We start from the raw sequence: 27,015 nt of genomic DNA on the forward strand, positions 1-27,015 counted from the left end.
GGATCTTATTCCCAATGACTCTGTTTTCTTCTTCATCAAGATCAATTAGCCCTTGACTTCTGAGTACCAGTGTTAAAGATACATTCAATTTTTGCAGCAGAATACATTTGATATGTGAAAGGAAGGGGGCATTACCAAGGACCTCTTTCTACTAGGACACCCTGTGGAGGAGGTGGTTGTTAAAGATGAAGCAAAGGAAAAGCATATTGCATACACTGTAATCACAGAAAAGCTGAACAATCCTGATTTAGAGCCCAACCTTGGCTGTGTGGCAGGACCCTGATTTGACAAGAAGTGGGGAAGAGGAAGAAGAGGAGGAAGGAGACAGAAGGGACAAGGTAGAGGGTTAGGCCGAGCACATCTGTACCTCTCACAAGAGGAAGGCTGCGGCACAAGGAGGTTTGGGGCCAGTGCACGGTACAGAGTAGAACTAAGCCTTAAAACATAAAATACAAAACAAAAAAAGTGGGAGTGGGGTGGCTGGGGCTGGGGCTGGGGCTGGGGCTGGGGTGCAGTTGGCACAGTTCTTGTCTCGATTCCGTGCTCAGGGCTGCACCTAATACCAGCATTTGAAAAATGGAGGCATCAGAAGGTCAAGGTCATCCCCAGCTAAGTAGAGTTTGAAATAAGCCTGGAATATATAAAACTTCCTCTAAAAAGAACAACAAAAGTTTAGGGGAAAGATGAGGGAAGACTGGTAAGACAGACAGAAGCATAAAGTGACTTCTTCTGTCAGAGTTACACAGGTTTAACTGATCTCAAGCAGGATCATGAAAATGAAGCAGGAAACACGAGGGAGAACAGAGGGTACTGAGGCTCTTTAGATACTAATCAAGTCATAATAGGTGCCTTCCCTCCACAATTATATGTGAATATGATTTTCCCTGATGCTTTCATCATAGGCACCTGGCAAAAGTCCAGTTCCTTTGCCTGCGCCATGACTCACAGACAACGAAATGCCTGTGAGCATGAAGTCAGTTAACACCGTCTGACAGCTTATCCACGGGTGACAACTGACATGAAGTTGTCATCAGATGTGGAAACACACAGGCTAGACAGAAATTTTCAACAGTTTACTTGCCCTCAATAAACTGACATGAACCTTCAAGAATAAGAGTCCCAAAGAACAAGGTATTGAATAGAACACCAGAAGTGTGAAACAAGGAGGACACAAAGAAAGGGACTAGGAAGGTGACAACTTATACAAGGAAGTTTATTAAGAAGTTCAGCATCTTATATACTATTAGCGGGGCGGGTGGGGGGGGATCACCAAGGTCAGCTGAGAGCCAAATCAAATAATGCTGGGGAAAAGAACACAAGAGAAATCAGACATACACCAACTATGTTACAGCTGATACTCACAACCCAGAGGGAAGAGTCACAGCTCCAGAAACTGCAGCCTTCACTCCTTCAGGGCATTGACTCCAGCCTCAGACTGGCCTTGCCAAATTCACTCTGTAATGATCTCTTCTGTCTCTTTAAGAGACAGGCCACACCCACTCCTTCCCCTGTCTGCTGAGACAGGCTGATATTCAGCTTCCAGCATGAGTTCTATCTCTTTTTCCTGGCAACCTGGCTTGCTGCCAGGGACCAACCACCTTCAAGGACCTGCCACGTTGTCTCCTGCCCCATCCCTACCTGGGAATGGCTGCTCTTGGGACCCACTGCTCCCTTCCTGCCACCACATGGCCTGCTGCTACTGCTTGGGTACCTGCCGCGTTTCTGATGTCTGCCGCCAGCAAGGATCCTGCAGCATTTTTAATTTTTCCATTACACACTCCTTTGAGGACCCAGAACTAAAGTTCCTGTTGTCCTTTCTTCAGACCCTCTGAAAAAGTGCTTGGTCCGTCTACCTCTCTACAACAAATGACCACAGCCAGTCTTTCCTGTCAAGCAAGGTGCCCAGAGATGGGACATGGCATTTAATATGGGGCAGGTGAGGGCTGAACAAACTGCTTGTCTGGAAGAACTTAGTGACATCTGTCTTAGAAAATAGGCCAGCTCTGGATAGAGTAGGATCACAGGAGGAGACTAGAGCGAACGAGGGGGTCAGAGACTTCTCACGTCAAACAGTGTCTGGATGGAGAAAGCATGGGCTGCAGAGACCCAGAGACGCTGGACACCTATTTCCAAACGGAAAGAACAGGCAGGGATGTCTACCTGCAACCCAAGGCTGAGACAGGAGGATCAACACAAGTTCAAGTAGGGCCTTTATAGGGAGATCCTGCCTCAAAACAAATGGTTTTAAATAAAAAACAAAGAGCTGTACACCATAGTGCAAGACTATGATTCTAGAACTCAAGAGGTAGAGGCAGGAGCAAGAGGATCACCATATGTTTGACACATAGTGAGATTATCTCAAAAAAAAAAGCTAACAAATTCGATAAACGAGTGTGTGAATGAATGTATGGAAGGGGCACGCAGGAGAGATGAGTAGACATTATGGACCAAATCGCAAAGACCTTCCTTATGTGTTACACTAAGAGGTTTGGGTTACTTGTTAGGCAAAGGGACCCACTCAAGATTCCAGTGACAGAGGAAGGATCAAGAGACCATCATGAGTCATGTCAGTGTCTTGGTCCATTTTATGTTTCTACAACAAAAAGTTTCCAACTGGGTAAATAACAGACAACAGAATCCAGTTCTGCATTCTGAAAGCAGGGATGTCTAATTGAAAAGGTTCTGACAACCGGCCAGGGCCTTCATGCTGTTTGTTAATGTCTCACCTTAGTCACTACTCAAAGGTCTTGCCCCCAAATGCCATCGACACGGGAACTGAGAGATGTTTCCCAAATGAGAACTCTGGGCCACAGTTCCAACCACAGCCATCACAGAGTTACACTGTAGGGAGATCAGTCAGAGAGCAGGAGCAAAGCAGGCTGCAGAGGTGGGAAGAAAGCAAAGCCAGGCAGGGCTGATCAAGTTACAGCAATGCAGAAACAGTGAGACCTGAGGAAAGACTGAGTGGGGTGGGGGAGGGGGAGATAAACTCAAGAAACAGCTGGACAACAGATCCATAAAGGGGAGCCTACAGTGGGACGAAGGGATTCAGGCTTCTTTCAGACTCCAGCCTTTGCTGTTGTTTGCACATAATTCAAATCATTCCTGACACTATATGCTAGAATTTTATATGTCATGATCGTAACATAATTTGATGAAATTTTAATGTTAAAAATAAAAACAGTAACTTTGGCTGACAGGTTCATCAACCATAGGTTCCATGCCACCATCTCAAGAAACATCTGCCAAAATTCTTAGCGTATAAGGTAAAGCAGAACCCCCGAGATTCAGTGTTGCTTGAAACATTTTTTTGGCTCTTGTCACCACTAGGCCTGGGACTCTATCAAATCACTTCTTAGGCAGCACTGGTCCTTGCAACCAGGCTCTAAGGTCAGATCTAATTGAACCAGACATCTTCCCTCAAGGTCTTCATAAGAACAAGCAGGCCCTGGTCCTCTTACAACAGAGTAGAGATTAGAACTCTGGCTGAGGGCTTGAGGATTCTGCCATTCTTACTCTGGTCCAGGAGATGTGCTGGGCAACTCTGACTGCTCTGTGTACTAGATCAAAGGCATGCCAACTGGATCCTTTAAAAAATGCGTTTAACTTTTTAATTTAACTTTATCTATTAGTTTATTTATGTGTGGTTGATTTTGTATAACTGTACACATGCAGTACCATCTGTGTGTTTGGTGCCTGCCGAGGCCAGAAGATGGGGTCTGTTCCCCTGGACCTGGAGTCATGAGTGGTCATGAGCCACTATGTAGGTTCAGGAAAGACAAACCCAGGTCCTCTGCAAAACCAACAAATGTTCTCAAACAACTCAGACAACTCTCTAGCCCCACCAACTAGCTCTTTTATGGCTCTCTACTATTCTTAGCACAGAATCCAAACTCCTTAGCCTGGACGCAGTGATCCTCATGCTGAAAGGGAGTGCTGCCCAAATCACAGTGGTTCCCTTTCATTGAGAACTGCCCCATTACTACCCTGTCTGCAGTCAGACACTGCGTTCACAGGACATGGCCCCTGCTCATATGGTTAGCTGCTAAGCAAGGCTGACACCTTCAGGTACAAACGCCTACACTAATGCAACTTGAACAGTGTCCTTCCATGTTCCTCTTAGACTTTATTGTGCAAGATAAGCATGTCCAGGGGGCATTTTTGTTCATTTAATCTTTTAAACACGTGCTCCATGACCTTAAACTGAGCGTGCTCAGAAATGTGCTCCTAACTGATCATGCTGAGAAATGATCGGGTTTCTAAATGAACATGCTTTAGGATCTCTGATTAAAATTCCCAGATCCCAGCGATCTGCCTTTTTACTCCTGCTTCCAGCCGTCTTTGCCAGTCTTGTGCCAGTCACCTTTGTACCAAGTTGGACCTGGTCCAGAAATTCTGGGCTCCTCCCTGAAACCCGCCCATTCAGAGCTCAGGCTCTGACAGAGAGGCCAGCCACACTCCTGCCTGGGGCTCACAGTCTAGCCGCGCTCTGCCCTCCCCACCTTACCGGTCTCCTTTCACTGCCCAAGCTCACCCCTTGGCTCCGCCTACGACCAGAGCTCACATTTGGCTCCGCCCTCTCCCGGTCGCGGCTTGAAGTTTCTTCTGGGTCTAAGCCTCAGGGATCAGATTGTCTTGAGCATCTAGCAATGGCGGCAGTGACCTGGAGAGTGGTGCGGCGCTGGTGTCCGAGGTAAGCCGGCAGCCTCGGCTCTCTGGCCCAAAGTTGCCAGCGAGGTTTGTCGCCCGCCCGCGGAGCCGCCCGCTCTGTCACCTGATCTGGCTAGCAGGACAACAGGATCCTCCTTTGGCGGTTTGGCAGCGAGAGAGCTCTAAATAGGGACCTCGAATGTCCTTCCTCCGCTGAAGTCAGAAGGGTAAGAATGGACGCGCTCTGCCCACCTCTGCCAAGCAGGGAGAGCTGTAAGCTCTGGTTCTGGGAGGCGCCCATGCCTGCAGGCCGAACCCGGAACTTCCTAGGGCTCTAAGGCTGCACTGTGACCAAGATTGCCAGTTTTCTGAACACTGCACAGGAGCAATCCGTTATCACTATCGTGGTTTTCAAACACTAGTCAGAGAAGTGGCTGGTAAGAGCGACCTAAATGAAACAAACCCAAAGAAATTTCGCCCCAGGAGCAAAGCCTGGAGTCTGGTGGTTGCAGTAAAGCGGTGGTGGCATGAGTGACTTTCTCTAAAGGCAAAACCTACACGTCATTTGAAAAAGTTTGTGCCAGTCTGTGGGAAGTTGCTGACTTATAGAAAATCCTGATTAATAGGGCTTGGGACCAGTGGGTAATTCTGCTGCAGAAAGGAAGACCTAGGAACAAATAAAAACCACTGTTTGTAGTCTCCCGCAGGTCTTTAGATTCCCAGTGGCTCAGGTGCACTTGGGCAGACCAAAGATGAGAGCCAGTCAGCAGGACTTTGAAAATGCAATGAACCAAGTGAAACTCTTGAAGAAGGACCCAGGAAACCAAGTGAAGCTGCAACTCTATGCGCTGTATAAGCAGGTAATGGGCTGAGGTCAGATGTGATTTATACACATTTGGAGCAAATCATTCCTGAAGTTGATATGTTTCTAACAGGCAGCTTTGCATGGTTGGGCTGCATGGTTGTCACCCTTTGTGGCTTGTGATGCAGGCTTTGTTTAGGTTTGCTTTCTAGGTTGGGTCTTGATATACTTTCAAAGCACCGAGTTGCCCCTCTGCTTCTCTCCAGAATAAAAAGACTTGAAAGAAAGAACATTCATGTTTACATGTTTAGGACCTCTGCTTTGGAGTCTTTCCTGAGTAGAGTAATTACTGAAAAGGTGTTTCAGGGCAGTTGGGGAAATTTGAATATTGACTGAGTTTTACTAACTATTATTTAGTGGTATCCTGGATATTGTTAATGGTGCCATGTTTATATAATAAAATGTTGGTGTTCTGGGGAAATGGAAAGTAAGTATTTAAGGGTGGAGGTGTTTGGGATGTTTGAAACCAATTAAAATGAACAAAAAAGAAAATAGGTGAAGCACATAAGGTAAAATTTAATAACTGTCAATGGGATATTACAACTCATGTATTTGTGAATGTTTGAAAAATTTTATAATCATTGAGGAACTTATTCCATTATAATGGAAAGACTTCACTCATAAGTCTGCCAGCCTGGACTCCTGTGTTACCATATATTATTTTTATCATTTCTTCTAGGCGATTAGCATCAGTGTCTCTGTGTGGGTGTCCTGGTGGTTTTTTGTTTTATATACTTACTTTTATTGATATTTATTGAGCTCTACGTTTTTCTCTGCTCCCCTTTCTGCCTCTCCCCTCCCCTCTTCAATCCTTCCCCAAAGTCCCCATGCTCCCAATTTACTCAGGAGCTCTTTTCTTTTTCTACTTTCTACTTTCCATATGAATTAGCTCTATGTGAGTCTTTCTTAGTGTTCTCATTGTTGTCTAAGTTCTCTGGGATTGTTGTTTGTAGGCTGGTTTTCTTTGCTTTATGTTTAAAAACCACCTATGAGTGAGTACATGTGATAATTGTCTTTCTGGGTCTGGGTTACCTCACTCAAAATAAAGTTTTCTAGCCCCATCAATTTTTTTGAATAATTCCAGGTGTTGATTTTTTTCTGCTATGTAGTACTCCATTGTGTAGATGTACCACATTTTCCTTATCCATTCTTCAGTCAAAGGGCATTTAGGTTGTTTCCAGATTCTGGCTATGACAAACAATGTTGCTGTGAACATAGTTGGGCACATGTCCTGGTGGCACGATTGAGCATCCTTTGGATATATACCCAAAAGTGGTATTACTGGGTCTTGAGGAAAGGCGTTTTCTAATTTTCTGAGAAATCACCACACTGACATCCAAAGGGGCTGTACCAGCTTGCATTCCCACCAGCAATGCAAAAGTGTTCTTTTTTTCCCTTTTCCCCACATCCTCTCCAGCGTAAGTTGTCATCAGTGTTTTTGATCTTGGCCATTCTTACAGGTGTAAGATGGAATCTCAGAGTTTTGATTTGCATTTCTCTGATGACTAATGATGTTGAACATTTCCTTAAGTGTCTTTCAGCCATTTTAGATTCCTCTGTTGAGAGTTCTCTGTTTAGATCTGTACTCCATTTTTTTTAAATTGGATTATGTGTTCTTTTGGTGTCCAATTTCTTGAGTTCTTTGTATATTTTGGAAATCAGACCTCTGTCTGATTTCCCATTCTATAGGCTGTTGTTTTGTCTTGTTGACCGTGTCCTTTGCTTTACAGAAGCTTTTCAGTTTCAGGAGATCCCATTTATTAATTGTTTCTCTTAGTGTCTGTGCTGCTGGGGTTATATTTAGAAAGTGGTTCCCTGTGCCAATGCGTTCAAATGTGCTTCCCACTTTCTCTTTTATAAGGTTCTGTGTGGCTGGCTTTGTGTTAAGGTCTTTGATCCATTTGGATTTGAGTTTTGTGCATGGTGATAGATATGGGTCTATTTTCATCCTTCTACGTGTTGATATCCAGTTATGCCAGCACCACGTGTTAACTATGTTTTCTTTTTTCCATTTGATATTTTTTGCTTTCTTGTCAAAAATCAGGTATTCAAAGATATGTGGATTGATATCCGGGTCTTCTATTCAGTTCCATTGGTCCTCCTGTCTGTCCTTATGCCAAATCCAGTCTGTTTTCAGTACTGTAGCTCTGTAGTAGAGTTTGAAGTCAGGGATTGTGATGCCTCCAGAAGTTCTTTTATTGTTCAGAATTGTTTTGGCTATCCTGGGTTTTTTGCTTTTCCATATGAAGTTGAGTACTGTTCTTTCAAGGTCTTTGAATAATTTTGGTGGGATTTTGATGGACATTGTATTGAATCTGTAGATTGGTAAGATTGCCATTTTTACTATCTTAATTCTGTGTACCCAAGAGTATGTGAGATCTTTCCACTTTTTGGTGTCTTCTTCAATTTCTTTCCTCAAAGATTTAAAATTCTTGTCATACAAGTGTTCCACTTGTTTGGTTACAGTTACTCTGAGATATTTTGTGCTATTTGTGGCTATTGTGAAGGGTGTTGATTCTCTGATTTCTTCCCTGGTCCTTTTATTATCTGTATACAGGAGGGCTACTGACTTTTTTGAGTTAATCTTGTATCCTGCTACATTGCTGAAAGTGTTTATGAGTTGTAGAAGTTCCTTGGTAGAAGTTTTGGGATCACTTATATAAACTATCATATCATCAGCAAACAGTGAGAGTTTGACTTCTTCTTTTCCAATTTGTATCCCCTTGATTTCCTCTTGGTATCTTATTGCTCTAGCTAGGATCTTAAGAACTATATTGAATAGGTATGGAGAGAGTGGACAACCTTGTTCCTGATTTCAGTGGACTCTCTGGAAATGTCTCTCCATTTAGTTTGATGTTGGCTGTTGGCTTGCTGTATTGCCTTAATTATGTTTAGGTATGTTCCTTGTATGCCTGCTCTCTCCAAGACCTTTATCATGAAGGGTTGTTGTATTTTGCCTAATGCTTTTTCAGCATCTAATGAGATGATCATGTGGTTTTCATTTTTCAGCTTGTTTATATAGAAGATTACATTGACAGATTTTCATATGTTGAACCATCCCTGCATCTGTGGGATGAAGCCAACTTGATCATGGTGAATAATGGTTCTGATGTGTTCTTGGATTCAATTTGCCAGTATTTTATTTAGTATTGTTGCATCAATGTTCATGAATTAGTCTGTAATTCTCTTGCTTAAGTAATGTCTTTCTGTGGTTTGGGTATCAGGTTAATTGTAGCCTCATAAAAAGAGTTTGGCAATGTTCCTTCTGTTTCTATTGTGTGGGATAATTTGAGGAGTATTGGTATTAGCTCTTCTTTGAAAGTCTTGTAGAATTCTGAGCTGAAACCATCTGGTCCTGGGCTTTTTTTTTGGTTGGGAGACTTTTGATGACTGTTTCTATTAACTCAGAGCTATAGGTCTGCTTAAGTTGCTTATCTGGTCTTGATTTAATTTTGGTAAGTGATATTTACTTACCAGAAAGTTGTACATTTCCTTTAAGTTTTCCAATTTTGTGGAGTACAGGTTTTCAAAATATGACCTGATGATTCTCTGTATTTCCTCCATGTCTGTTATGACTCCTTTTCATTTTTGATTTTATTAATTCGGATATTCTCTCTCTGCCTTTTGGTTAGTTTGGATAAAGGTTTGTCAATTTTATTGATTTTCTCAAAGAACCAGCTCTTTATCTCATTGGTTCTTTGTATTGTTTTCTTTGTTTCTATTTTGTTGATTTCAGTTCTCACTTTGATTATTTCCTGTCATCTAGTTCTCTTAGGTGAGTTTGCTCATTTTTGTTCTAAAGTTTTCAAATATTCTGTTAATTCACTAGTGTGGGATTTTTCCAGCTTCTTATGTAAGCGTTTAGTGCTATGAACTTTCCTCTTAACACTGCTTTCATTGTGTCCCATAAACATGGGTATGTTGTGTGGTCATTTTCATTGAATTTTAGAAGGTCTTTAATTTATCTCTTTATTTCTTCCTTGACCCATTGATGCTTCAGATGAGCACAGTTTAATTTCCATGTGTTTGTGGGTTTTCTAGAATTAGTATTGCTTTTGACTTCTAGTTTTATACCATGGTGATCTGATAAGATACTTTGGGTTCTTCCAATTTTTTTTTTGTATTTGTTGAGGTTTTTTGTTACCAAGTATGTGGTCAATTTTTGACAAGGTTCCATGAGGTGTTGAGAAGAAGCTGGAATAGACACTCCCCTCCCCTAGTTGCTTTTGGTCAGAGTACTTTTATCACAGCAATAAAAACCCTCACTCAAAAAATGGAAGTGTACATTCAAAAATTTTACTTCTCCAAAAAGACTTTGCCCTCAGCTGCTAGAGTCTAGCTCTGGATTTAAGGTATATGGTGGTCTCAGGGTAGGTAGGTTGACCTATGGGTTAGGGCTCTGGCAAAGAGTGGACACGGAAACTGCAGAGAACTTCTTCATTGGCAATAGTCCATCTGTATTTTCATGTATCCATCAGTCTGGGGATTTTCCCCTTCATTACTCTTGGAGAGAAGACAATAGAAGTGTCACATTGACTTCACCTCTGAACTCTATTCTGTGAGTTTTTGCCCTCTGTTAGTTAAGTTTCTATTTTTTTTTTCCATGTGAGGAACTTTAACCATGAATACCCCAGCTTGCAAAAGTTCTGTGAGTGTTTTTAGTGGATGTGAACTGAGGTGGTCTTAGAAACTGCACAGCCTTAAGCTTTGCTGTCTGTCTGGAGTTAGGACTGACTGGTCAGCAGTTTGGATGGAGAAATGCAAGGACCAGGAACAAATAGAAGCCAGTACTTGTAATCTCCAGCAGGTCCTTAGCTTCCCATTGGCAGAGGGAATTCTGTGCAGCCCTTTGTGGACTCGATTTTGTGTCACTTCCCAGATGGTTGACCACAGTGGGTGACTTTGGATGAGCAAAGCCTCCACTTCCTGTCATCTCCAAGTCTCTCCTGTTCTCCATGAACTGACTCCAGGGCATAATTTATACATTTTCAATTGTTTGAAAATCTCTTCTGAAAAGTAGCTGAGTGGGATGTTAATTCATTTCAGGATATGCACCCTACCTGCCCTCACACAAAATCAGTTTTCTTTGTATTCTTGGAGTGCTATTCAGTTAAGCTTCCTGGGGACCAGGAACTGAAGACACCATCCCTACCTGCACGAGCTACAGCCCTTTGAGCAGTTAGCAGGAGTTTATCACTAAATTCCTGTTTCTATCCCCATAGAGAGGACTTTAGACAGTGTGGACTTTCAAATTTTGTGATTTGAAAATTGGCTCAGTGTTTTCACTTGTGACAAATGATCAGAGATACAAAACTGATGAACTCTTAGCTTCTAGGCCACTTTCTCAAAAGCTTTCTATTCCAGATTAATCACCACTATGTTCTTTGTAGGCCACAGATGGACCCTGTAACGTGCCTAAGCCAGGAGTGTTTGACCTAGTCAATAAAGCCAAGTGGGAAGCATGGAATGCCCTTGGCAGCCTCCCAAAGGTAAGTTGGTGTCCTGTTATTAACCAGAACTCACTAGATGTTTCCCTGCCCCTAGCAAATCTCTGTGCGTAAGTCACTGAAATTCCTTTATTTTGCCCCCTCCCTATGTTGGGTCTATGGGGAGGGGCGGGATTCACAGAAAGATTGTGACAGACCACCCAAGTCTAGGAAACCAGAAGAAAACTTTATTCCAGGAAAAAAATTTAAAAATTAAAAAAAAAAATCTCTATGGAGCACAAAAAGTATATCAGCTAGCTGAGACCACAGCCAGAGTTCAGGCTTGTAAGGCTGTGACAAACAGTAGTTTTTTGACTCCCCTGCCTTTTTATAACAATAAGCATTAGGCAATAAGAAAGGAATTTTTACAATCTTGAGGTGAAACGTAGACACAAGTTGCCCTTCTTTGCATTTCCATTTACAGAGTTTTTCAGTTAAACTAGTGTTCATATTTAGTCCATTATTTTCCCCTGGTGTTCCTTCATAGTGTTCACCAAGGCTCTGCACCTACCCTGATGCTGCCAGTTTCTCATGGCAGGGAAGGGTATGGGAAAATGAGCAACCAAAAGGTCAGAAGTCACGTACAATCCATCAATTAAAAGTTAACTCAGCTCACATCAATTGCTGGTCATGAGTGGCCAGAGGATTGTCTAAAAGCTGACCCTCAGTTTGCAGAGTGAGGGCTGCTTCAGCCTTGCAGATAGAGCTCTGGGTTATAAAAGGAAGCAAACACTATTAATAGTTAATCCTTAAACTGCTGAGAAAGCTGCTAAAAGCCTGCTCTCATTCTCCTAGGCTTACAACTTGTATTTTTTTATTTATATATTCTTATTTCTGGTATCTGCATTTCTATATTCTTATTCTTGGACTCTTCAACTACTGTAGTCTAGATTGGACTTGACCTCAAAAATCTGCCTTCCTCAGCCTCCCAGTGGCTGGAATTACACATATGGGTCTCCTCTCCCACAACCTTGGAAGTTGCAATGCACCTCTATTGAATCAAAGATTCTGCTCTTGATCACATAGTGATGTTTATTAGCACTGTATGTTTCTCATGTTGCTTATTTTAAAGGCCAAAGGTCTTTGTCATCTACTCTTCAGGAAACTGCCAGGCAGAACTATGTGGATCTGGTGTCCAGTTTGAGTCCCTCATCTGAAGCCTCTAGCCAGGGCAAAAGTGGAGCTGATGTGAAAGTCCAGGAGTCTAAGGACATTGTGGTAACCTCTGAAGATGGCATCACGAAGATCATGTTCAATCGGCCCTCCAAAAAGAATGCCATAACTTTCCAGGTGATGCTCCTGCCAGGGCATGGGCACATTTTTCATTTCTCTATTTCATTCTTTCGTGCAACTGTAGAATTTCAGCACTATTCCTATTTTTGTAGAAGATTAGAGCATTTGGCTTAAATCAGCAGAGTCAGACATTGTTTAGAACTGGGGAGTTTCTGGTAGGTTCTACAAATCCAGAAGCCACCCACAGGGTGCTTTACAATCATCCGTACCTTTAGTCACAGCAGATCTGACACTTCTTTCAGACCTCCAAAAGCACCAGGTCTGATGCAGTGTACAAACATAAACAAGGCAAAACACTCACACATATAACTGAAATAAGTAACTCTTTAAAAAAAATTACTTTGGCACTGGGTTGAAATAAAGCTTGCAGACAGATACAGTGGCTCAGTCCACTGGACGATGGATCTCATTTTTACTGTTCGCTTCCCTGTCTTTCTGTTCACATAGATGTATCAGGACATAATACTTGCCCTTAAAAATGCCAGCACAGACAACTCAGCCATAACCGTTTTCACAGGTAAGACCATTTTCATGGACTCATTCACTTTCTATTTTAGGGAATTTCTTACAAGGTAGAACTGATACTGACTGAAGGTCTTTCTCAGCACTCCAGTGGATTGATTTATAAATGGACCATGTTATCGTGCACATGCTATAGCCACTCTTGATAATTACTCCTGATAAGTTGTCAGTCCCAACCTATCATAGTAAAGCTCATGCTGTCTGAATCCCAAGAGTCACTACAGAAAACAACTCATCCATCCACAAACAGGTTGACTTTTAACTGTTTGTAGAATTCTGCTCAACAATAAAAAAGGCAAATTCTTGATACATGCAGAAATATTGATGTTCCTTACAGAATGGCTTAGTGAACTTCATGAAACATAAGAGTGCTTATTGCTCAGCTCAATTTACATAAGTCCTATATTCCTGGAGAGAAGCTTCACACTGTTTGCAGATGGAGTCTGGATATGACAGCCTCCGTCTGCTGGGATGGCAGGGTAGAGAGAGCATCTGGAGCATTCTGAGGCATCAGTACAGTTGCCCGTCTTAACTGAATGCTTCTTTCAGGGGTTTTGCCTCCCAAAATTTGAGTTACATGTTGTCACCTGGGGGTCTAGAAATAAGTAGGAGTTTCTAGAAAATTCACAGTATGTTTTAAATAACTCATCATTTAATATATTGTTATTATTAAAGTTTGTTACTATAAATATGTTATCTAATATATATGTTGAACTTCATCACAGGTATGCACATACTGTCACCCTCAGCACCCTCTGGGAACTAGTTCCATGACTCTCCTCAATACAGTAATTTTCACATTCATGTTCCTGTCTAGAATCATGTTGTATTTCCATAGAAAGTCCACACATCCCGAGGCTCTTGAATCCCCTCTTGGTGTCATAATGCTTAAGAGAGAATGATGCTATGTCAGTAAACATTTCATTGTTTGGGAAAGAATAGTCACAAGGATAAAAGTCCATGAATATTTATTATGGGTGACTTTTTTTTTTTTTTGGTCTTCAAGTATTTTCTGCTGGTTGAATCCATAGATGTAAAACCTGAGGGTATGGGGGATCAATTGGAAAAGAAATACACAATTCATATTGTAGAGCCTGATACCATGCCCATGTTTCAGGGATTTGTAGACCATCTGGAATGTATCCTATGCACATAAATGGGAACCATCATATCTTCTTTTGGCCTGGGATCATTCCAATATTTACAGTTATCAAAACTATTTAAGGGTGCTAGTGAAGTAGCTTGAAATGGAGTGCTTGCCTATCATGTAGGAATTCCTGACTTTGATTCCCCAGCATGGTATTGTAACACAGGACTTCAATACTGGCAGTTAATAGGTAGGGAGGGACAGAAAATCGGCTCATCCTCAGCTACATGGGGCGTTTGAAGCCAACCTGGGCTACTTCAGATCTGTCTCAAAACAAAAGTGATTACGAAGTAACCATTTCATCATAGACAAACAGTTTTTAAATAATCACACAACTTTAGTGATTGTAATCTAGACAGTCCCACACAGTCTGTCCACTCATCTTGACTATAGCAGCCCCCGCCCGGCACCCTGTTCTTTCTCTGCTTCAGCACTGGGGGATCTTCTTTCAGGCTGTTGTGTAGACGCTGGAGACCACAGACACAGAACCTCATGTGCACTGTTCCATCTCTGCTAGCCTTGCCTGTTGTTCAGATCTTAGTCCAGCTGTCCCTTCCTGTGTGAGCTCCACACTAAACACCACAATAGACTGAGCCTGCTCCATAGTCATACCACGTGGCCATCTGTCATGTTCTAGTCACACCATCTGCATTTACTTAGTTCTTTAATACCAGTGTCTTGTTAATCCCTGGTGTGTAAATGAGGTTCACTCATGTTCTACTAGTGACTGGCTGAGCGAGCCCTGCGCACAGCCTACACATAACTCTAGAATGAGTTGGAACATGAAGGAATCATGGCTCTGTTGATTGACTGTTCGCAGGAGCTGGTGACTATTACTGCAGTGGAAATGACCTAACTAACTTCACCAGTACCTCTGGTGGAATGGAGGAGGCAGCTGAAAGGGGTGCCGTGCTACTGAGGTAAGAGTGACCTTTGTTTGATCCTAGAGGGTTAATCTTTGCTCCCCAACTTCATGTGTCTTTGTGGTGAGCATATGTGTGTACAAGTGCACTTATGTGCATGTGGAGTCTGAGGTGGATGTCAGACATTTTCTTCATCGCTTTATGTCATAGTTCCAGTTTCTGTAGCTGTACTAGGACCAAAAACACTTGGAGAGGAAATTCCTTTTATATTTCCACCTGACAATCCATCATCAAAGGAAACAAGTGCAGGAACATGAAGGCAGGAACCAATCCAAAGACCATGGAGGAGTACTGCCCATTGGCTTGCTCCCTCCTGTCTTGCTCAGCCTGCTTTCTTATAACTTTTAGGACTGCCAGTTAGGGGTGGAATCAACCTCAATGGTCTGGGCCCCCTACATCAATCACTAATTGAGAAAATGCACCACAGACTTGCCTATAGCCCAATATTATGGAAGCACTTTCTCTACTGAGAGGCTCTTTTCCCAAATGGCTCTAGCTTGTGCCAAGTTGACCTAAAACTAGCCAGCGTACTCTTTCATTTTGTTCACTGAAACTTGATGTCTCAAACCCAGAGATCACTCACATGCTTGCTCTAGGCTCCCATTCTGAGGCCAATTACAAGTAGGCCTCTACACCCACCCAGAATTTATGGGGATTCTGGGAATTCAAACTCTACCCCAGTCTTCACACTTAGGTGGCAAATGCTTTAACCAATGAGTCATCTCCTCACCGCCCCCCACATCAGTAAAATGACCTCTTGTCCATGTTCATGCACTTAATCATGATTTCCCATAGATCCACCATCTCTATCCTGCAGTCTCATGAGGTTGAGTGGAAAGTGTAAGGTGAGGAGGAGGCAGAGGGAGTCTGAGTTCCCACGCAGCAGGGTGAATAGACAGTGACTGCAGATGCTGGCTGTGCACTGGCAGGAGTCTTGAAAGCTGTTGAAGGAGGGTTGGGGCTTCAACTTCCTATCCCAGTTCTGCCAAGTCTCTCAGTCCCCCTGAGCTGTGATATGCAGTTCTGCATGTAGTCACCCACTGTGATATATCAGGTCACAGCTGGCCCACAGCCCTGAATTCAGTGACCAAGATGTGAACTGGCCTTAGCCTGTATGATTCATAATCTGATATTCCATTTGGTGCCATTTATAGGGATCCTGGGCCAATCAGGAGAGGTGTCCCTATAGAGTAATATCATATCAGATTTATACATTTCTTTCTATAGTTAGTGGTACCACTTTGGGATAATTAATGATTTTCTATTTCCATTTCTTTAGGGAATTTGTAAACTCTTTTATAGACTTTCCCAAGCCTCTGGTTGCAGTAGTTAACGGCCCAGCTGTAGGAATATCAGTCACCCTTCTGGGACTGTTTGATGCTGTCTATGCATCAGACAAGGTAAGTCTAGTTCCACAAGCACAGGTCAATCCGTGAGTACCTCCATTCTTAATTGTGACTAAACCTCAGTATATTACAAGGAGTTAATGGTTGTGCTGGTTAGTTTTTTTGTCAACTTGCCACAAAAGAGAGTTACTTATAAAGAGGGGAAACTCAACTGGGAAATGTTTCTCCATCAGATTGGCCCTAGGGCATGTTTGTGGTACATTTTCTTCTATAATGTTTGATGTGGGAGGGCCCTGCCTACTCTGGGCAGTACCACCACTGTGCAGGTAATCTTGGGTTGTGGTAAAAAAGCAGGCTGAGCAAGCTGTGAGGAGACAGCCAATAAGCACTGTTTCTCCATGGCTCCTGCCTCTGATTCTTGAGTTCTTGCCTTAACTTCTCTCAATAATGTAACTCAAATAAACCTTTCTTCCCCAACTTGCTTTTGGTCAGTGTTTTATCACAGCAACAGAAAATAAAACAAGACAGCAGTAGATGTAGTCATTTAGATAGTTCTTAAAGACTAATCTAACTTGACAGTTTGTGTTTGTCCTTCATTGTTCATTACTTTTTCTAAACACCAATATTGCAAACATTGTCCCGACTCTAACGGTTCTGTATTTTAATCAGACTACATAGCTGTTCAGTTTTCAGTTTTCATATTACTCAAAAGTTATCAGGAGATGACTGACACCTTGCAGGATTGCTTGATCTTCTTTTCCTAGTTCAGGAAGCCTAGTATTTAGGCTTCTAGAAAGAGAAAGGACTTTGGTCATTCACTGCTCTCCTTCCTTTTTAGATAAGAAAACTAAAGCCTGAGAAATTTGAGCCCTCAACACAGTTCAGCTTTGTGTTCACCACTGTATTTAACATGTGTGTTTGTGAGTTTATGTATTTGTGCATGTGTGTGTGTGTGTGTGTGTGTGTGTTGTGAATGGGATAGAGAGAGAGAGAAAGGGGGGAGTCTCAGTATGTCACATTGCTGGCCTAGAACTGACTATGTAGGTAGACCAGGCTGGCCTCGAACTCACAGAAATACTCTTGTCTCTGCCTCCAGAAGCTGGGATTAAAGGTGGATGCCGCCATGCCAAACCTGTATTTTTGTTTTATTTTTTTCTTACCGTAGTATTTTTCTGTAGTGCCCAAACTTAAAATTTCTAAAAATATAGAAACTACAAAAAAAAAAGATTAATTTAAAAAACCAAACAAACATACCCATGGGAGATGGATGTGTTGATTAGTAAACTAGAATGGAAATGCTCTGTGCTAGATCCCCAGGACCATTTGAGAAAAGCTAATCTGTAGGATGATGGATGGGGGTGGGAGGATTAGGGACATATAGTTCAGAGAATACACAGTGGCAGATACATGGTGCCAAAGCTTCTAAATTACAGTGTGAGGACTGTAGCCAATCATAGTGGAATTTATACAAGAACTTTGGCAAATGAATAGATAATTAGTATACCTGGATGTGAATATATGAGCTTATTGGTTTCACTAAAGCAGCAGTTTTAGTGTGTGTGTGTATACCTACCTTAAATATGCATGAGCATGCTTGTCATCTAAACCACCAATACTGAAAGTAACTCTAGAATCTGAAGCCAGACAGAAGAACTCTAGGGCAAAATCAAGACAAATGGAAGATTGAGAAAACAATATTTCAACTCATCCAACAAAAGCTGGTCACTCCAAAATATTTTTAAAGTCAATATGTAAAGCAATCGATCAAGAATCAAGTACAAAAACTAGCAGTGAGGAGAAATAAATACCATACAAGAATGAAACATAATGGCTCTTTAAACCATGAAAGAGAGCATTAAAAATAGCCTGCTTGTCTAGGGGTTGAGCAAGAGAGCTTAGCTAGTGAAGGTACTTGCTCCTCATATGTCAACTGTCTTTAGATTTTCTACTGCTGTGATAAAAGCCCATGCCAAAGCAAGTTGGGGAGGAAAGGCTTACAGTTCTACATCACAGTCCATCGCTAAAGGAAGTCAAGACAGGAACTCCAACAGGGTAAGAACCAGGCAGCAGGAGTTGATGCAGAGACTGTGGAAGAGTGCTGCTTACTAGCCTGTTCTTCACAGCTTGCTCAGCCTGCTTTCTTATACCACGCTGGACCATTAGCCAAGAGGTGGCACCACTCTCTGTGGGGTTACCTCTCCCACATAAATCATCAATCAAGGCATTAATCTACAGAGTTGCCTACAGGCCAACCTTACGAGAACTTTTTCTCAAGTGCAGTTCTATCTCCTCAGGTAACTCTAGCTTGGATCAAGTTAATATAAAACTAGTCCTCACAACAACCTAGATTCAATGCCTGACTGCACATAAGGGAAGGAGAAAAAGAACTGCAGCAAATTGACCTCTGGCCTTCATCCATAGAAATGTGCATGCTCCCATGCATATATACATGTAAATAAATAAATAAATAAATAAATAAATAAATAAATGGAACTTAACGCTTTTGTAATGCAAAGAGAAACTGTATATATGGTAGAGGGATACAATTCAGGACTTAGGAAGAAGAACTAGACCATCAAGAACTCAAGGTCAATTTTGGCTATCTAACAAGGCTAGCATGGACTACATAAGATCTTCTCCCACATCCTTCCTCATCCCTACCTCCAAAAGGCCAGGAGGGTATGATAACTCATCCCTATAATCCAAACACTCTTCTAAGAGGCTGAGGCAAGAGAACTACTTTAAGTTAGAGTCCAGCCTATGCTACATTTGATAAGGATCCTTTATCCAAAACATGGTTTTTATTTAAAAGGAAAGTTGACCCACAAACTAGTAAAAATTCTTTGCATAATACTTAATCGTAGCCTGTGTCTATAAAGAATCCTTACAATTCAAATATAAGAAGGCAAATAATTTACTTTTTAAAATAGTGGGAAATGCCAGATGGTGATGGTACACACCTTTAATTCCAGCACTCAGAAGGCAAAGACAGATGGTTCTCGGTGAGTTCAAGGCCTACCTGGTCTACAGAGAAAGTTCCAATACAGCAAGGGCTACATAGAAAAACCCTGTCTCAAAAATAATAAACAAACAAATTAGTGGGGAATATGTTAACAGTTACTTTACCCAAGATGCTACTACACACAGCCAGAAGTAGACATAAACATTCTCAACATCATTAGTCATAAAGGCCATATTATCAAGTGCCGTGAATGTATACAGTAGGTTAAAACTAGTGTTCAGATGTCAACCCACTGGAGGAATGATTCTCTGATGGAGAAGAATCCCATCCAGGCAGGGTGTCTCCTGTCTGTAATTTCACATTTGCTCAAGCAGCTATGGTATCTCCCCAATACCTGCACTGAAGTGTGTAATTTCATATGATTTGTATATGTAATCTCACAATTGCATCTCATGTTGGTCAGGAAGATGACTTCTCATTAAGCTGTGTAATTTTGATATATAGAAAGTATACTTGGATATGCTTCATAACTAGATCCACTCTCCCTCAGGACTATAAGTGAAACATAACCCTGTTTTGTTCCTTTTACTCAAAGTATACACAACTCATTTTCACCTCAGAGCAAGTTCAAACATGACTAAATATTTCTGTATATGGATCATAAGTTAAAAACTTTACAGCTATGCACACAGTCAGAGTTGCAGATGTCTAAGCAAAGTTACTAACACAGAGCAACCTAAAAACCATGCCAATCCTTCTTATGCCAAGTATGACTGATAAGACCTGACTCTCTGTGCAGATCTCTCTGCAGCTTGTCTCACCCAGGCACTGTGTCCCCAGCCCTTTGTCAGTCTGGAACTTTGAAACCTTGAGGTGCCATGGTATATGGTAAATGGCTTGTCTCCTTATCGTTTACCTAAGGAGTGTGCTATGACCAATGAGATGTAATTATTGTAACTTTATTCTTTTTCCTTAAGCCTCCTGTTTTTAAAAAAATATATTTAAGCTAAGCGAGAGAAGCATGGAAGAATTGGAACAGTGAATTAAAACAAAGGAAAACTAGAAGCCACACAGGTAGAATTAGAGCCAACAGAACGTAAAGAACATGACCCTCAGATCGTGTGTATGAGTGTTTACCCCTCAAATAGAAAGGATAAGCTCAGCTTTGCTTCCTTATGGATTTCTTCCTTGCACCATGGAAGAGCTGAACTCTGAGGCTACTGATAATATGTGAACAGAAAACATAAGAGACAGCACTATGTTCATAGTGATGTGTGTGAGCTACAAGGACTTCTCCTGGGGAAACTGAATAAGGGCATGGACAAAGTGGGGCTCTCCTGTCTCAGTATGGGGTGTTGGTGCGTGGCGACTCTACTCACATCTACTTCTTTTTTAGTAAAACAAATCCAAAAAGAATTTTTTCAGCTTTGTTGAGGTATTATTGAAAATGGGGAATTTTATATATTATATCAAGTAAGTCTGTGGTTGTGACTGGCCCTACTGATAATGGCCACAATGCTGGAAACATTAGTAAAAGTGTTAACTGGATATAGGGCAACAAGTGATGCCATATACACATGGGAAGAGCAGCAGTGATGAGAAAGAGGCCACCAATGTGCAGTGCATGAGTAACTCCCAAACCTTATGCCAAGGGACAGGAGCAAGAAACAAAGATCTATTGTATATAGGATTCCATGCATGTGACCTTCTAAAAAATGGCTGGAGGGAGAGACAGCAGGGACAGAGAGGAGATAGTGATGTGTAGGAAGGGTAGTAGGAAGGGCTTGACCACAAGGGGCCATAACGGGACTTTTGGTGTACGAAATATTTTCTCAGCTGAAATTGATGGTGGCAACATAATTTATATATTTGCAAAACCTCACTTATAACACACTAGAAATGAATTGTGTATTCATAGTATAACACATAAGTTTAATTTTAATGTCCTCACCAAGTAAGAATACTGAGCTAGACACAGTTGTACATTCCTGTAATCCCTTTACTCAAGAGGCTGATGCATGAGATGGTTAAGTGCTAGGCCAGACTGTGAATTTAAGATTAAATAGTAATTACATAACTTTGTCAGAGTTGAATTATAGACTTACCTCTATATATATTAATGCTTTTCTGTTCTTCCTAATCCCAACTAGGCAACATTTCATACTCCGTTTAGCCACCTTGGCCAGAGCCCGGAAGCATGCTCGTCTTACACATTTCCGAAGATAATGGGCTCAGCAAAGGTAACTTAGAAAAAACTTAAAATATAGTGTGTTGTCTTTGTTGCCAAGGCAATCCTGTACTCTTCTTTCCCTTGGGCAAAGTTTTCAGGATGACTATTTACTCTGCTACATGGAAAACCCAGACTAAAGGGAGAACCGATGTAAGGGAAGGGTCAGGATATTTGCTCTGCAGTTCATGATGCAGGGACCGTGTCTGACAGCTGGTGACCTAGAGCTGGAGCACTGGTGGCAGCAGAAGACCTTGTCCTCCACAGCTGTGTGACAGTCCTTGTAGGCCTGGGACTAGGAAGTCTTTACAGATGTGATCAGCTCAGAGCCACCTAACTGTGTGGATGAGCAACATCCTTTGAGATGACATGGTGACATCTTCTCTTTGGAGCCATGTGAATTCTAGGAGTTGCCAGCTTTTAGCAGCTCCATAGTCATAGTCACTGTGACTCCCAGTCAGAGCTGCCTTTTACCAGTTATTGTGCTGTGCGTTGAGACGCCCAAGGTAGCCCACTGACTGCTCAGGTCTAGCTAGCTCTGTGTTTGTGTTTATGTGTCCTCTGTGGAGTAACTTCAAGGACATGAAGGAAGATGGGACTGGAGAGGAAGGACAGAGGGAAGGGCTTAGCAGACATTGGTCGCCATCTCAGTATGGTAAGGGAGCCCATTTGGTGACTATTAGACTTTTTTTGTGGATTCCCCCACATACATACATAGATAGTACACATGCATACAAACTTTAACTTCACCGTACTGTCGTCACAGAGCTGGGGTTATTAATCAGTTAAACTTTGAAAAGTTGAGCAGAACTAGCTCTTCAGAGTTAGACAGTTAGACCTTTGGAATTTATTTATGTGTCTCAACTATAGAAAGAACATTTGCTCATTGGCTTTGTTTTTTATTGAAGTGCAATGAAAACTCTCCCCATGTCCCTTCATTCCCACTGAAGTAATCTGAGTACCTGTGCAGGGGAAGAAGAATTCAGAGTCAACCATTACAACAACCAGTAAAGGGAATGGATTCTGAATACCTCAAAGGTTGACCCTATGGATGCAATTGTTCTACCCTACTCCTTTTTATCATAGTTTACAGTGTTTCATAGCTACTAGGGGTTCAGGCCTTTTCTGTCCTGGGTTTCACATTCTTGCCTCTCCAATGCAAATCTTCGCAGAAGAATCTGCTGTTCTAACTTCTAGAGAGGCAGAACCAGTTATAGTCTCAGCTATTTGAAAACCTTTGTCCAGTGTGGTCATTGGTTTGCCTGTTCCTGTGGAAGACAGGCAACCTTAAGTGCTATGAGTATATCTGCATCTCCCAGTAGCTGGCTGTTCTGATGTCAGCTGAAGCCTTTCTTTATTAAGCTGGGGTCACATCTTTCTTTGCATTTCAGGCAACTGAGATGCTTCTCTTTGGGAAGAAGCTTACAGCAAGAGAGGCCTGTGCTCAAGGCCTCGTCAATGATGTTTTTCCTGACAGCACTTTTAAGAAAGAGATCTGGACCAGGCTGAAAGCATATGCGAAGCTCCCACCAAACGTTAGTATTTGACTTTTACTTGTGTGAATGGGGAAATGATTTCCCAAGGGGAAAATGTGCCTTAGGAGGACACATCCTAAGAAGACAAGACATGTCTTCAGTTGGCTTTAAGCACCTCTGAATTTTGTTAAGAGTTACTATAATGTTGGGAATAGTGATTTTTTTTTTAAAGAGAACTTACCAGATAGACATTTCATTTCCATGCTGCAAGGTCCTTCATGAAGATGATTCCAGGAGGATGCCAGTAGACACCCAGCTTTTTTACTTTGGGATTCAGGTGGGAGGTGAGGAGGTTGAGTATATTTAGGGGACCACACTCTATAGCACATCAGTTTGTATAGGTAGTAGCTCGTGGCTGATTGTTCTTACATCCTTGCTGTTGAGTGTGTTATCCTGGAACCAGAAGATTTGTATCTATCTAGGGCTGTTTAGAAATGTATAGTAACAGAGCTCTCTGTGTACCTTAAATAATAGAATCATCTCTTTGTACCTTAAAGGTAAACCCGATTATACATGTCTTAGTAAAATCAAAAAGCATAAGTTCATTACAGTGGATGGCAGGAATAGACTGATCCTGTTCTTGTTGAAATAATTTCTTGCTGGTTTTGTTTCATCAGTCCATGAGAATTTCCAAAGAGTTGATCAGAAAAAATGAGAAAGAAAAGCTCCACGCGGTTAATGCTGAAGAGTGCAGTACCCTCAAAGCAAGGTGGCTGTCAGAGGAATGCATCAATGCTATCATGAGCTTCATGTCCAGAAAGTCAAAGCTGTGACGCCCACCCCCGCATTTAGACTTCTCAAAGGAAGGGTGTGCCGTGAGTTCCGGTTTCTGGTATATGAACAGCACCCTTCACTGTGCCTTTTCCTTGACTAACACAGCAAATGTAATGAGAAGGCCTCACAGCGCTGGCAAATAAAAATTTTCATACCTCAAGCCTTAAGAGTTCATGAAAGTTTTTGGTGATAGAAAGTCGTACATTGCTTGACATGAATGAATGAACCCTAAGACAGCGTTCTTGGGGACCTGTTCTGAAAAATGTCTAGAGCCTGACATTCTGAGTTCACGTCTCTGACACTACGGTAACAATTTACCATCCACACATAGTGACTGAGTAAATGGGGCCAAACACCAACAGTCTTTGGATCACCAACTTGAGGTATTCTTTGATTACATTTTCTTTTTCAACCATCTGGCAAAGGAGAAGAAAAAAAATCTTCAGTGTCACTTGTCTTAGTTAGGGTTCCAATTGCTGTGATGAGACACCATGACCACAGCAACTCTTATAACAGAAAGCATTTAATTGGGGCTGGCTTATAGTTCAGTGGTTTAGTCGATTGTCATCATTGGAAGGAAGCATGGTGGCATGCAAGCAGACATGGTGCTAGAGAAGTAGCTGAGAGTTCTATATCCAAATCTGCAGGCAGCAGACGATTACAGAGCAATTTCCCTGATGAACATAGATACAAGTTCTTAGCTAAATACTTGCAAACACATTTGAGGAAAACTTTATGAAGATTACATCATGTAGAGTTCATCTTGGATATATAGGATGGTTCGACATACATAGATGGATAAATGCAATATAGCATATAATTAAACTTAAGGAAAGACCACATGATCTGGACAGATGCAGGAAAAAACAATTGATAAAGCTCAACATGCTTTCATGGTAAAAGTGCTGGAGAAGTGAAGATTGGATGGAATATACTTCAAAGTAATGAACACCATGTACAATAACCTGTCCCCAATACTATCCTACATGGGGAAATGAAAATCACTTTCTAAAACAATCAAGAATGAGACAAGGATATCCATTACCACCTCTCTTATTCAGCGCAGTGCTCCAATAAAAAGGATGAAATTAGAAAAGAAAGAATCAAATTATTCCTATTTTCAAAAGATATGGATACATAATTAAAAGATCCTTTATCCTCTACCAGAAACAGCTTAGACTTATAAACAATACAAGTACATTTGAAGGATACAAAATCAACATATAACAACCAGCAGTCTTCACACAGAAAACTACATTACAAAAAGTATTGCATCTGAAATAGTGGGGGGAAATTAAATAATTATTCTAGTTTGCTTTTCTACTACTGTGCTGAGCGCCATAGCCAAAGGCAACCTAGTGGTAGAAAGAATTGTTTCAGTTTTCATTACCCAATCGCAATACATTATGAACCAAAATCAGACCAGTATGCAATAGAAACTGATGCTCACCTCTCAAACATCAAGCAGAAGGCAGGGAACACATTGGGAACTGTACCAATCTGTTAAAAACTCCACCACCAATGATATACCTCCTCCAACAAGGCCACTCTTCATCTTTCCCAAACAGTTTCACCAACTAGGATCCAAGTATTCAAATACAGGGGTATGTGGAGGCCATTCTGTTGTGGAATATCATCTTAACTATGTAAAGATTGTTGTATTGTTTATGCTGCATTTGTTTAGTGATGTAAGGAGGTGTGTTTAATTATGTAACGATGTGTTGCATTTGTTTCACCTTGCCAGCCTAAGGCATCTGATTGGTCAAATAAAGAGCTGAAAGCCCAATAACTAGGCAGAGAAAGGCTAGGCAGGGCTGGTGGGTAGAGAGAATAAGTATGAGGAGAAATCTATAGAGAGAGAGAGGGAAGAACAAGAGAAGAGAGGAGAGAAGGAAGGATATACCTTGGTCCAGAAGCCAGCCAGACATGAGAAGCAGTGAAAGTAAGGTATAGAGAAGGAAGCCCCAAGGCAAAGGTAGATAAAGAGAAACAGGAAATTTAAGTTAGAAGAGCTATCCAGAACCAAGCCTAAGCTAGGTGGAGCATCAAATCTAATAATGAGAATCTGCGTCATGATTTGGGAACTGATTGGTGGCCCGAAAGAAAAAGCCTGGTACACCATTCTCAGCAAACCATCAAAAAACTATAGCCACTACTCTCTTTCTTTAAAATATATTGGAACAAAGTGAATATTAAACTTTGTATAAGTAAGAAAAATGGATGATTAGGGGAGAAGTCTATTTCTTCAAAAGTAACGAATAATACGTGCAATTTTTCTAGAGAAGGATACCTGAGGGATATTTCTTTGCGACAAAAAATTAGTTGAGGGTAATCGTTGAGTATAAGTTGTGCACTTAAGTTGTGCTGTGATGTTAGACCCGGATGCACAGGCTAACCAGAAAAAAAGGAGAGACAAAGAGAAAACAAGTTGATTCTGGAAAAAAATGCTTAATAATTGTGTTACCGGAATTTCAGATTCTGACTGCTGGCTGTTGTCCGGAAAACCTGGAAGTCAGACAGAATCAGAAAGAAAGAGAATTACTACTGGTGTCCTGAGGCAGTAGAGCTAGTTAGGAAACACAGGGCTGAGGGAGAGAAGCCTCTCAAGCCTCTGGTTCTAATTTCATCTCACTGCTGACACCTGGAGCTTCTACATAATGAGCTCCACACCCTGGAAAAAGGAGCTGTGACGGCCTTTCCAAGGGCATCGCAAACAGACTGTTTAACAAGGCCGACAGCCTAAGGCTACACTCCTGTGATCTAGGTGTTACTAAGGGCCCCAGTGATCATTTTCTCTTTACTAATACCCCCTGCTCAAGCTTCAAGCATGCCTAGAGTAGCTGCAAACAGTCTCCTCTTCAAGGGCAGAATTCTGTAGAAAACACAGGGATCCCAGCAGCACGCACTGTCCCTGACCACTAAACTCAGCTACAGCTGATTAGCCTCACAGTCCCTGGGTCACACACAGCTGCTGCTGAGGCACAGACATAACATCCCTCTCCTGATGCAGATGCTCGACTCCATCCGAGTCCTCTTGTCTTTCTGCTTCATTCCCACATCCTGCAAATGAGTCTGAGGGACACTCTTCTGTCTCCTGAGTAGAGGACCCTGAGTCATGAAGGAACTCCTGTGTCTCTCGAGCAGATGAGCACCCTGCATCCTTGAGGATCATCATCAGGTTACCCAGTTAGCTGCATGGGTTCATTCCTGCTACCCGTGACAGGCACTGAGCAAAACAGCAGAGTCCTTCCTGCCTCAGATCTCCATCTTCAGGGGTATAACAGAACA

At 41.8% G+C, this 27,015-nt stretch overlaps 1 protein-coding gene across 4 annotated transcripts in view; it reads left to right on the forward strand.

The window, feature by feature from the left end:
- LOC121434140 (enoyl-CoA delta isomerase 2) overlaps nucleotides 1–23,887 on the forward strand; it is a 39,525-nt gene extending 15,638 nt beyond the window's left edge. Inside the window, exons 1-10 of one of the 4 annotated variants that reach the window (XM_041632961.1) lie at nucleotides 4,475–4,693; nucleotides 5,348–5,510; nucleotides 10,903–11,001; nucleotides 12,100–12,288; nucleotides 12,739–12,808; nucleotides 14,781–14,880; nucleotides 16,163–16,283; nucleotides 21,342–21,431; nucleotides 22,810–22,953; nucleotides 23,571–23,887. In XM_041632961.1, the coding sequence (XP_041488895.1) occupies nucleotides 4,650–4,693; nucleotides 5,348–5,510; nucleotides 10,903–11,001; nucleotides 12,100–12,288; nucleotides 12,739–12,808; nucleotides 14,781–14,880; nucleotides 16,163–16,283; nucleotides 21,342–21,431; nucleotides 22,810–22,953; nucleotides 23,571–23,726 (1,176 nt within the window). In that variant the 5' untranslated portion in view covers nucleotides 4,475–4,649 and the 3' untranslated portion in view covers nucleotides 23,727–23,887. Of the gene's footprint in view, nucleotides 1–4,474; nucleotides 4,878–5,063; nucleotides 5,088–5,347; nucleotides 5,511–10,902; nucleotides 11,002–12,099; nucleotides 12,289–12,738; nucleotides 12,809–14,780; nucleotides 14,881–16,162; nucleotides 16,284–21,341; nucleotides 21,432–22,809; nucleotides 22,954–23,570 lie in introns of those variants that run through there. The other 3 variants (XM_041632957.1, XM_041632958.1, XM_041632959.1) reach the window with 3 other exon arrangements.
- The last annotated feature ends 3,128 nt before the right edge of the window (nucleotides 23,888–27,015 follow it).

The sequence above is a fragment of the Microtus oregoni genome, unplaced genomic scaffold, assembly GCF_018167655.1.
Source record: "Microtus oregoni isolate MIOR12 unplaced genomic scaffold, Mior012 000042F_ref0000377, whole genome shotgun sequence".
Classification (NCBI taxonomy): Eukaryota; Metazoa; Chordata; class Mammalia; order Rodentia; family Cricetidae; genus Microtus; species Microtus oregoni.